The 12,213-nt window shown below is 37.5% G+C and overlaps 1 protein-coding gene across 1 annotated transcript; it reads right to left on the bottom strand.

Moving 5' to 3' along the window:
* Positions 1-5,510: 5,510 nt before the first annotated feature.
* Positions 5,511-12,213, bottom strand: LOC145797474 (uncharacterized). The gene is made up of 10 exons (XM_082884614.1): positions 12,134-12,213; positions 11,696-11,747; positions 11,561-11,605; positions 11,201-11,305; positions 8,094-8,426; positions 7,600-7,724; positions 6,915-7,515; positions 6,480-6,671; positions 6,255-6,305; positions 5,511-5,765 (listed from the first exon to the last, which is right to left on the bottom strand). The coding sequence occupies exons 1-10, from the start codon at positions 12,211-12,213 to the stop codon at positions 5,511-5,513; spliced, it is 1,839 nt and encodes a 612-aa protein (XP_082740740.1).

Below are 12,213 nucleotides of genomic sequence, written 5' to 3' on the forward strand. Positions count from 1 at the left end.
TCGAGGCACCTCATTTTTATCCGCCGGCATCCTATGTGAGTGTGGCTGAGGCTCACTCATGTTGGTATAAGCCCATATCAAGTTTCCATGTCATTACATCGCATTCTGTCATCGCCTCGGTTTGCGTGCCCGTGTGCACGCATTTCAAGGCGTCTCATTATCATAGCATTTTGCCATTGCCTCGGTTTGCGTGCCCATGTGCACGCATTTCGAGGCATCTCATTTTCATTGCATTGCGTATGCCATCGCCTCGGTTTGGGTGCCCGTATGCACGGATTTCAAGGCGTCTCATTTTCGTTACATTCATGCATTTCCTCGGTTTGCGTGCCCGTGTGCACGCATTTCGAGGCATCTCGTTTTCACAGCATAGTGCATACTAGGTTGTATCTTAGATTGCATTCATGCATTTCCTCGGTTTGCGTGCCCATGTGCACGCATTTTGAGGCATCTCATTTTCATTGCATTCATGCATTTCCTCGGTTTGAGTGCCCGTGTGCACGCATTTTGAGGCATCTCATTTTCATTGCATTCATGCATTTTCTCAGTTTGCGTGCCCGTGTGCACGCATTTTGAGGCATCTCATTTTAGATTGCATTCTGTCATTTTCTCGATTTGCGTGCCTGCGTGCACGCATTTTGAGGCATGTCATTCCATAGCATTGTGTATGTTAGGATTATATCTTAGTTGCATTTCATGCATATCATGCATATTGCATCATGTCCGGAATAGGAGTTAGCCCGGGCACGGGAAACGAGGTACATTTCGTACTCCGAGTGACGGAATGTGTCTCAATTCCCCAGTCGCCGACACTCCGGATTATCCATGATGGAGTTAGGTTTTAGTTGTAGTTTCATGTGCATTCATCCTATATTGAGTTGTGCATTTCGACTCCTCGGCCATCATGCCTCGGTATGCGTGATTGGTGGCACGAGGATCGAGACATGCATATATCTGTGCAAATACATTGCTATGCCCCTTTCCTGCTCTCTGTTACAGCAAAATGAAGAATCAGCAACTTTTCGGGACTTGGCACGCTTTTCAAGAATAACTGCTAAACAGAGGCTAATTGGGGCATCCCGGTGGATTTCCGCGCAAGGCAGCCTAAATGTACATCATTCATCAGAAGCAAGGCAGTCCCTGGCTTGCACGCCAGTTTTTACAGTTTTCTTAGTTAATTCATTAATTAATTAGGAATTTGTATATTATTTGGACTGTATTATTTGGACTGTAATATTCTTTCATTTGGAACTGTACTATTTATTCGGACCTTCTGCGCGAGGGCACAACTGTAATAAGTGTGCGTGTGTGTGTTGTATGTCTTCCAACCCCACGTCTTTCTCCCTTTTATTTATTCGCTTTTGATGGTTAGATTAGGGCATGTTTAAATTAGCATACAGTATGACAGCATGTTTGCATCATTCATCTGTATTGCATGCACCGGGCTCGGCGCATCATACTAACTGCATTGTATTTTTCAATTCTAAAATTGAATACATGATAGTTGTAGCATCTCATATGCCATGTTTAGAATAGCCGAGCCTGCTATAGTTGCATTTTGCATGTGTTGCATTAGGCATTTCTGTATACTTAGGGTCATGCATGATTTCTAATACAGTTTTTGTTTTGGCTTGGAGTACCCGGTAAGTTTTATGCTTTAGCATCCTTGCATGCGTGCGAGTGCTGCCATGAATAGCATGCTTATCATGAGGCTAATTGCTTATGTGATATAACTGCCTGAGTGCCTGTGGGTGAAGGTTGGGTTACTTAGATTGGAATAATTCATCAAATGTTTGTTTTAAGCCCACTAGATAGTGGCAAAACCATCTTTTCTATGCCCACCTGAGGGTGGCAAAATCTGCATTTTAAGCCTACTTACGAGTAGCAAACCATCTTTCAAATAAGCAAACATGAAATGTTTTGTTCCAATTCGGACGACCCAGTCTATACTTATATGCTGTGTGCATCACATAGTAACCGAGGCTAATAACCGGAGTAAGAACTCACAATGTTTTCAAAAACAGATATCATGGTTAGTAGAGGCCGGTCTTTGACCGGGCGAGCGGGGGTGCTCACGAAGTGACCTTCCCCAATCGTACCCAAGTTCCCGAGCCGAGACAACTTTGGTGATGACGGACACGTGGCCTTTTGGCACCGAGTCAGGGTTTCCTAAATTTCCCAAAATAAAATATTTAGGTGGCGACTCTGTATCTGGCAAAGCAGTCCATGTTTGGCACTTCTTTCAAAAAAATCTGTTTTTCTCAAAACGATTTGCCGGATTTGGACTCTTTGGTTCAGACTTAGAACCATGACTACAAATCGAGTCCGAGTTGTAGCGAGGTCCCCCGCGGACTTGTTACACTCCTTACACTACAACAAAATACACTTTTGGTGACTAAAATTGGCAACTAAAACAAATTTAGTAGTTAAAAGTTTTGGAATCGGCGACTAAAACTTTTTTTTGGTCGCCAAAAATATAATATTTAGCTATTAAATTTTTTTAGTCGGGATATATTGATTATTGACGACTAAAAAATAATTTAGTCGCTAAAAATACTAGAATTGGCGACAAAAAAAATATTAGTCGCCGTATATTGAGTTTTGGCGACTAAAATATTTAGTTGCCGAATGTAAAATTAAAAATTTATTTTTTATCTTTGGCGACCAAAAGTTTAGTCGCCAAAACATATTTTCAGTGACCAAAAATTAGTTTAGTCGCCGTACATTAGGTATTGGCTACTAAAATATTTAGTCGCCAAATATAAAATTAAAAAAAAAACACTATCTTTGGTGACCAAAAGTTTAGTCGCCAAAACATATTTTCAGTGACCAAAAACTAGTTTTGTCGCCAAAAAATAAAAAATTGGAGGGAGAAATTTCTAATTTAAATATGAGGGATTTATAAAAGTAATTGGCGACTAAAAAATTTAGTCGCTAATGGTGTAATATATATATATATTTGGTTTCCAAAATTTTACCAACGCCTCTGTCTCTCTCTCTCTCTTCAGCGTCTCTCTATCTCTCCGGTGCTCCTCTCCCTTCCCTCGCGGTCGCTGGGAACCGGAGCATCGATTCCTACTCCTTTTGGTCACCGTCACCTGAGATCCATGATGAGTTCATGAACACCGATTCGGAGCCAAGATCCAGAACAACTCCGAGCCAAGATCGAAGATCTCAACTCCAAAGTCTCCTTCCTCAGATTCTGAACTCCCTTCGATGATTACCACCATCGCTCTACTCCTTGCTTCTCCGACATCGTTTTAGTCGCTTTCGATGACGATTCCGGTAAACCCGCGTCTAATCCCATTCCTGTCTCTGTGTGTTTTTTAGTGAGTACCCATTTTGATTTTTTTATGGTGAGTACCCATTTTGATTTTTAACTTTCTCTGTGTGTTTTTGTTGTGTATTGAATGTGTTTGACATGCGGATTGTGTGGACAAACTCTGAAATGGGTAGTGATGATAAACTCTGAATTTGGATCATTGGTTTAGGTCATTGTAACTATTTGATTGTTTGATTCTATTCTCAAGTGACAAATTTATCAGAAACAATTGGAACATGGTCACTAATTGTTTGAATCTGTTTGAATCTACAGTGCCAGCAGTTGTTCCATAGCTCTTTGTTGTGCCCTGCTCCTGTCTATGTGGCCATTAAGAGGTATCTCCTATTATTCAATAGTTTTAAGCATCGTAGTGGTATCTCCTGTTACTCTGAATATGGTTCTTTCTATTTCATGCAATCGTTTATTTTTGTTGAACATGTTCATTTCTATTCCTCACATTCGTAGTTAAGGGAAAATCCTCCACTCGTGCTTAAATCTATTCCACATGGTGTGTATAATTTTCTTTTGTTTTATTCAGCCAATTCACTAATTTTGTCCCAGTTTTTGATTAGATGCTTGATTATTCTGATCTAGTTCAGATTTTCTTTTTCTAGAAGTCATTGAGAGCTGTTTTTGTTGGTAAAATTCATTTACGTATATCATATCATATATGAATGCTTTGTTAATTACGCAATCTAGGAGGACTAGGACTTGCTGTGCCTTTTAGATTTTTCAATTGTGTTTTTCAGATTTTCGTGAGGAGAAATGGGTTACACTACAGTTTATATTAGTAAGAGTTGAAAGATAGGTTCATTTGTAACCACTATGTTTACTAAAGTATTTCTTTTTATTTTTTGATAATTTTGAATGGCCAATAAAATCTTGTAACTATTCAGCATTCCATTTGACTGCATGTGTTTGGACAATTTGTATTTATTGATGACAACTCATTAATTGGACAATGGCAAAAAGTTCAATGATAAGGTTGTGTTAGTTTTTTTTATTTTATTTAAGTTTATTTTTAAAAATCATTTTGTATGTATTTATGGCCTTATTGAATTTGTTTTGCAATATTTGAAGTCAGAGAATTAAATATTAGAGGCCATTAAATGAAATTTATTTGTTTGTAGTAAAACTTAATAGTCTTAAACACCTATCATATCCTTGGGAATTTTGTTCATAAATTACTGTAGCAGCAACAAATTGCACTAACATACCAAACTTGAGATTCTAACCAACCCAACAATGAAAGTTCATAGCAAGAGACAAAAAAGATACAATTCATCTTCAACGTGATATCCACACAAGCTCTTGGTGGACTTTGAATTTAGGCACCTATGCTAGGCATGCTTTTAGACTTTAATTTTTTGTTCATTGAAATTGAAACGTCAAGTGTTGTTACCTTGACGAGCTTGGCAATTTAACCGTTGGCGTCGTTCGAAGAGGTTGTGGAAGAACATCCTAGAGTACAACCAAGTTGGTTGAGCAGTCAGTGAAACAGAAAGAATTTATATGCATGGAAGAGAGCAAGAACTTTTTAGGTTGTCATTTGTGCTAAAGACATTTGAACATCGCAATTCAACTTCCATGGTATGTCCACACAAAGCCCTTATTGGATTTAGTATTTAGGCACCTATATGTGATTGAAGTTTGGTAGCAGCATGTTTCTTGATAACTGTCTCAACTTTTCTCATTCTTCTTTGTCAATAACCATTCAACTTCATTGTGGCATTTGGAATTTAGTTATTGTTATCAGTTCCTGCCTTCTACAATTAAATTTTTCCTGATAAAATCTGAAGTGAAAATGTCAATTTTTTGCAATATATAGGGGAAGTTATCTCCGAAGACTATGAGCTCGAATATGGTACTGATTGTTTAGAGATGCACCTTGGGGTTGTTCAACCTGGGGAACGTGTTTTGGTCATTGATGATTTAGTGGCGACAGAGGGGGACTATAAGATTTCTGAATAGCTTTCTGTATCTCATATATTCAATGTGTGTCCATTACAATCAAACCTTAGAATATATATAGCCCTAACTCCTAAACCAAAAAGGAAATACAAATACAATACGACCATGACTCTAATAGGACTCTAATACAATAATACAATCATGCCTCTAATAGGACTCTAAGTTAATTTGTAAGACTCACAATATATTTCACAATATATTCTCACACCCCCGCTCAAACTCAAAGTGTTTTGGTAGAAAACACGGAGAGTTTGCTAAGAAGAAACTGAAACTGAGTAATAGTGTGAGTCTTGGTGAAAAAGTCCGCAAGTTGCAAAGCTGAAGGAATGAAAGGAAGCGAGATAGAGGCAGACTGCAAATGTTGGCGAACAAAGTGACAATCAATCTCAATGTGTTTTGTCCGCTCATGGAAGACAGTATTGTGGGCAATCTGAACAGCACTGCAGTTGTCACAATAGAGAGAGATCGGAGAAGACTGAGAGACACCCAAATCAGACAAAAGGCAACGAAGCCAAACAATCTCAGCAGTGGCATGAGCCATAGCACGATACTCAGCTTCAGCAGTATAGCGGGCAACGACTGATTGTTTCTTACTTTTCCAAGAGATCAAGGAATCACCAAGAAACATACAGAAACCAGACGTAGACTTGCGATTAGTAACATCACCAGCCCAATCAGAGTCAGCATAGGCCACCAAGTCCAAAGAAGAAGTAGAGGACAATAGTAAGCCTTGAAATATGGTACCCTTGAGATAGCGAAGAATGCGAACCAAAGCAGCCTAATGGGAAGAGCGAGGAGCAGAAACGAATTGACTAACCACATGAAAAGCATAAGCAAGATCAAAGCGAGTGACAGTCAGATAAACTAAACAACCCACAAGCTCGCGATATAAAGTAGGATCATCCAGAGGGACACCATCAGTAGAATTAAGCTTCACATTAAGCTCAATAGGTGTATCAGAAACCTTAGTATCGGTAAGACCAGCACGGTGAATGACTTCATTAGCATACTTAGCCTGAGACAGAAAATAACCCTTTGGAGAAGAAGTAACCTCAATACCAAGAAAATATTGTAATGGCCCCAGATCTTTCATTTCGAAGGTGCAGAAGAAATGCTGCTTGACCTCAGAGATAGCAGAAGAGTCAAAGCCAGTGATGATCATATCATCCACATAGAGTAAGAGAGCAACAAAACCAGCCGATGTATGTCTCAGAAATAAAGTAGAGTCGAAAGCAGAAGAATGAAACCCAAGCTTGGTAACAGCAGTCTGAAAATGATCATACCAAGCACGAGGAGACTGCTTTAGACCATACAGAGCACGTTGAAGACGACAAACTTGGCCAGAGGAATGGGAAAGACCAGGAGAAGGACGCATGTAAACCTCCTCAGTGAGATGACCATTAAGAAAAGCATTCTTAACATCCATCTGATAAAGAGGCCAAGAACGAATAGCAGTGACAGAGATCAAAGTACGGACAGTAGTCATCTTGGCAACAGAAGCAAATGTTTCCTCATAATCAATACCATACTCCTGAGAGAAACCTTTGGCAACCAGACGAGCTTTGTAGCGCTCAAGAGACCCATCAGAATGAGTCTTGACTTTGTAGAGCCATTTACAACCAACCAAGTTCTTACCAGCAGGCAAAGGAACCAGCTCCCAAGTACTAGTTTTCTGTAGAGCAGACAACTCATCTTCCATAGCGTGAACCCAATGAGGGTCCTGACATGCCTCTTTGTAAGACTGAGGTTCTGAAAAAGAGTGAATAGCAGACAAAAAAGCACGATAGGAAGTAGAAAAACATGTATTAGACCAACCTAACCTGTTTGGAGGATGACACGTTCGAGTAGGATATCGATGTGCAGCAGAATCAGAGTCGGCAGCAGCAGGAGGATTAGCAGTAGGGGTAGAGACAACTGGTGAAGGAGGAGCCTTGCGACGAGAATAAACTAACAACGGAAAAGGAGAACAAACTGAAGGAGGAGAAGCAGCCAAAGGTGAAGCAGGAGGAGAAGATGAAACAAGCTCAGGAGGAACTGTGGAGATGTACTCATTAGACGGTACCTCAGAAGGAAATGGGTCAATGTGAACCAAATCCTCTTTGGAAATTGGAGCAGTGACAGGAGGAAGCTGAAAGTAAGGTAGACGTTCGAGAAAAGAAACATGACGGGAGTCATAAAGACGACGGGAAACAGGGTCGTAACACCGATAGCCTTTCTGAGTAGGACTATAACCCAAAAAGACATAGAGAACAGACCAGGCACTAAGTTTGGTCCTATCTTTGCGGGGAAGAAGGACAAAACAGGCAGACCCAAACACACGAAGGAGGGAGTAGTTAGCAAATTGGGAGAACAAAGCCTCATAAGGAGACCGACCAGAAAGAATGGGAGTAGGCATGCGATTGAGAAGAAAAGCAGCAGTAAGAACTGCCTCCCCCTAGAATGGAGCCAGAACTGAGACAGAGTGAAGAAGAGACCTAGTTGTCTCAAGGAGATGACAGTGTTTACGCTCAGCGCGACCATTTTGGGCAGGTGTATCTATACAGGAAGTTTGGTGAATGGTACCCAAATTGGCCAAATACTCACAAAACTTAGTTTTAAAATATTCCCCACCCAAGTCAGACCGTAACACTTTAATAGTAGACCCAAACTGTGTAGTAATCATAGACTGAAAGGTACGGTATATCTGATAGAAATTGGACTTATGAGTTATAAGATAAACCCAAGTGTAACGGGTGCAGTCATCAACAAATGACACATAGTATGCAGAACCCCCTTTGGTGAGAACAGGAGAAGGGCCCCAAACATCAGTATGAACTAAAGAAAATGGTGTATCAGATATAGAAGTGCTTTTACGAAAAGGTAAGGTTGTTATCTTGGCGAGTTTACACCCTTGACATTCAGTAAGTTCACTAGGAGAAACTTTTTCCAAGATACCTGATTGAGCCAAAGACCGTAAGCGGTCAGCAGACAAATGCCCTAATCTAGAATGCCACAAGTAGAAAGGGCTGGACAGAGAATCTAACTGAAAAGAGGAAAAGGCAGTCGGAGAGGTTGTCAAAGGCAGATGCAAGCTCCCTACTACATAGAGGTCCCCAACTCTACGACCAGTCCCAATCTGCTGCTTAGACATCCGATCCTGTACAGAACAAATAGAAGAGGAAAAGATAATATCAAAACCAGAGGCGTCAAGTTGACTTATTTTTCTTCTACTTAACTTCGAACTATCAGTTTTTTATGATCTATTTTTCATGTTGTGCATGCAGGGTTTTTCAGATGACTACAAATTTGCGGGTAATATTCAGCACAAGTATTGGCAAATTGGGAATGTTGTCCCTCCTCCTCTAGCATTTGCTTTGGGGAGTAAACTCAAGGAAGCGGTGGAAAGGAAATGGTGAACCTAGTTGAATTGCTCTTAGCGCACATGCATCTCTTTTTTTGTACATCATTTTTTTCTTTTTTTCTTTTTTGGGGTTGGCTTGTTATCTCAACTATTTTTTATTCATTTATTTATTTATTTATAAATGAACTAATAATATCTTTTGCAATTTTTTTCCTCTGCCAAAGGCAATAATATCATAGAATTGAGTTCATATTGAAATTGACCAAGAATATACACTTTGTGATCAAAACGATTGTACATTTAGATCAATCAGTGGAAAGGGTGAAAAGAAATATAAGGGTGTTGCTAATGGGCCATTAACCCTTTTGGGTTTTTTTTTTTTTTAATTCTAAATTAAATAACTTGGCTGTGTTTTGAAAATTATTTTTTGGAATGAGTCATAAATATGCTTTCCATTGATATTTTTAAAAAAAAATAATAATTAAGAAAATATATTTCGTAAATATATTTTCTAGTTAAAAAATATTTACAAAATACACTTTCAATGTAAAATTTTAAAAAAATAAAATAAAATAATAGAAAACATGTTTACAAAATATGCTTTCTACATAATGTTTTTATTTGAAAAGCATATTTTGTAAATGTGCTTTCAGCATGTTTACTAGTATAATAAATTTTTTTATACTGATATTTACAAATCATACTTTCAGCGTAACATCATTATGTTGCACTTTTTTTACTGAAAATAAAAAAAAAAAATTAAAAATTGTACGTTTTTATTATTAAAAAAAAGAAGAGAAAAAAAAAAGAGCATGCTTTAAAAAAAATTATGTGAAAGCTTGGTTACAATGAAATTAAAAATAAATAAATAAATAACACACTTTCTAATCAAAATTATAAAACTTGTGCTCAAAGTGTAAACACATTTTCTATTTTTTTAAAAAATGCTTAAACTATAGGGATTAATAATGTAATTTATTCAAATTCAAATGGCTAGCAGATGCCTCAGGCACTTATTAAAGTGCATCTAATGACTAACTTTATACCAAAAAGTTAGTCAACCGCAATTGTGTTGAAAGCAATGATAATAAAACATTGAAAGTGTTTTTTTTTTAAAAAAAATAATTCTAAAATTGTGTTTTGTAAATATCTTTAAGTATAATTATTTTTTTAATTTAGATAAAAAAAAATTGTGAGCAAATGTAACAAAATAAATGTTGGGTGTGTTTAAAACAAAATTTAAGCTAAAAGGATATTTACGAAACACGCTTTCAATATAAAAAAAACTTATGTTGAAAACGTGCTTTATAAACACCATTTCTTTTTCTTTTTTTAAGAAGAAATTATATTGAAAGCATATTTCATAAATAAGCTTTCTTAATTAATTTTTTTTTATTTTAAATTCTAATAGAAAACATATTCACAAAATACATTTTCATGAAAACATATTTTGTAAATACATTTTTATCCATTTTGAGAAATAATTTTCAAAACAACCAAATTATTTAATTTAACAATAAAAAAACGCAAAAGAATTAATGGACCATTGCTAATAGACTCACCTATTTGCTTTGAACCTTCACTTGTTATTGATTTCGACACACCAAAGTTGTTTTCCAACTTTTCAAAGTTGTTTTCCAACTTTGTGGTTCACCGCCAGCTATAATTTCAACTCATTTCTTTGGATCCTCACCTCTACAACACCCTTTCTCCAATAGTCCCCACCTTTTGCTACCCTTTGGCCCTTCTTACCGATGACCCCCTCTCATGTCCTTTCCTCCCTAACAACCCGTTCCTATCACTGGTGCCACCTTTGACGCAACACCTTGCCTCCATACACCATTACCTTTACGAAACCCTTACCATTGCGTCTACAAAACCCTAGAATCGTACAAAAAAGAAAACTTGTTTAAGAAGCGGCAGATCATGAAGATAAAGAAGAAAGGACCAGAGGGTGAGGGGGTTATGTGGAGGGGAAAGGTGGTGGTGGGTGGAGTTAGGGATAGGGATAATATGAGAATTTTATGTTAAGTAAAATTAAGACAAGACGACTGGCCTAATGATTCATGTAACTATCTATTGGAATAGTAAGAATGTTAGAGGGAAAAGGATATGGGGGTCTACCAAAAAGATGTGGGGTATGTTACCAACTGCCATAATATAATTGAACACAGTTTTATTGCAACTTTTTATATCCAATCTGTATACTGTAGTTCATGAAAATAAATGAGAGCACACTCAATTTGTTTTAACAAGAGAATATAGAGAACATTCTCTGAATTGTGTCGGGAATATGATACATGGCTTGATCTGGATGTGTCACATCTATCTTAAGACTGTTAATTTATTAGGCATGTGATACAAGTACTATATGTATATATATATATATATATATATTACATAACACATTACTTTGGGGGGAAAATGGCAATTTTTTTTTTTTTACCGAACATCATTACTAAGGTGCAATAGCTAAAGCTAACGTTTTCAAACAAGTAAAGAAAGAAGGCTGCATAACAAATGTAAGCGAAGCCAAAGGATAATAAAAGTTTATGCTTTCAATCTTAAACCTTCAAAAGGGACACATCCAATGCATCGGGACATGGCAAACACATTTTCTCATGTAGATTGTCAAACACATTCTTAAATTCCTCACTAGTCGCAAAAGCTCGAGCCTTACAAGAAAACAATAAAAAGAGATTGAGCTACAATAGAAGCCATGTTTGACGGCCACGTAATCTGATCATATCTTGTGAAACTCGTCGATATGGTAACTTTCAAGTAATCTGTGACCAAAATCTTTCATGCGTGCAGTGGATCTAAAGGGATTCATAAGACCTTGTATGGATTCCGCAATAATATTAATAAGATGCTTTACAACTTAATATCAAATCAAATTTTGTTCCCTCGGCCAAACCTAAAAATATTACATTGACAACGCCAAAATTCCAATTACCTAGCAATTGCAGCATTTTCTAGAAAATCCAAATTTATGGCAATGAACGTTCAAAAATGATTCGAGATGCCAAAAGCTTTCATTATATGGTATCTGCACACAAACGAACGCTAACATGTTGCTCAGGTGCTTCCTTCACACAATGAGAGATGCACCATTGTCTGCCATTGGAAGCTCAGAAAACACAAAAAGTAGCAACAGGAAAATATAAAATAACAATTTGTTAGATGATTTGTCTAGAAGCTCTATTGGGATAATTAACAGTTTTGACTGTAAGGGAGAGAGAAGAAGTACGACAGGGTCGCAGCAGGAGGCATAGCTATGTAAAAGGATCTGAGGCTCTCCATGACAAGGTCGATCTTTTTTGGAGTTATGGCCAGTGAATCTTCAAGCTTTTCCAATCAAGATTGAAGATTGGAGCACATTATCTCTCATGGAATTATCATAAATCAGTGACATAAAAAGATTTTAGTAGAGAACTATTTGCAACTACATTGTTCCTTTGCATCAGATGTTCAGCATCACACTTTGGATGTGCAACTTTTACTGTAGCTCAAGCAATTTAGGATTGTTCTCGAGAATAGACCATTTGACCTCTAAAAATGGATTTGCAGAATCAGTGGCCAT

The sequence above is a fragment of the Camellia sinensis genome, chromosome 8 (genome assembly GCF_055761805.1).
Source record: "Camellia sinensis isolate YWXY chromosome 8, ASM5576180v1, whole genome shotgun sequence".
NCBI classification, from domain to species: domain Eukaryota; kingdom Viridiplantae; phylum Streptophyta; class Magnoliopsida; order Ericales; family Theaceae; genus Camellia; species Camellia sinensis.

Excerpts from the sequence above, each read along its gene's own strand:
- LOC145797474 (XM_082884614.1), bottom strand. The coding sequence starts at position 12,213 with ATGGCCACTGATTCTGCAAATCCATTTTTAGAGGTCAAATGGTCTATT. Across the intron at positions 7,516-7,599 it reads TCCCTCCTTCGTGTGTTTGG|TCCTACTCAGAAAGGCTATC; the intron begins GTCTGCCTGTTT and ends TTTGGGTTATAG. Across the intron at positions 6,306-6,479 it reads GACATACATCGGCTGGTTTT|GCTAAGTATGCTAATGAAGT; the intron begins GTTGCTCTCTTA and ends TTTCTGTCTCAG.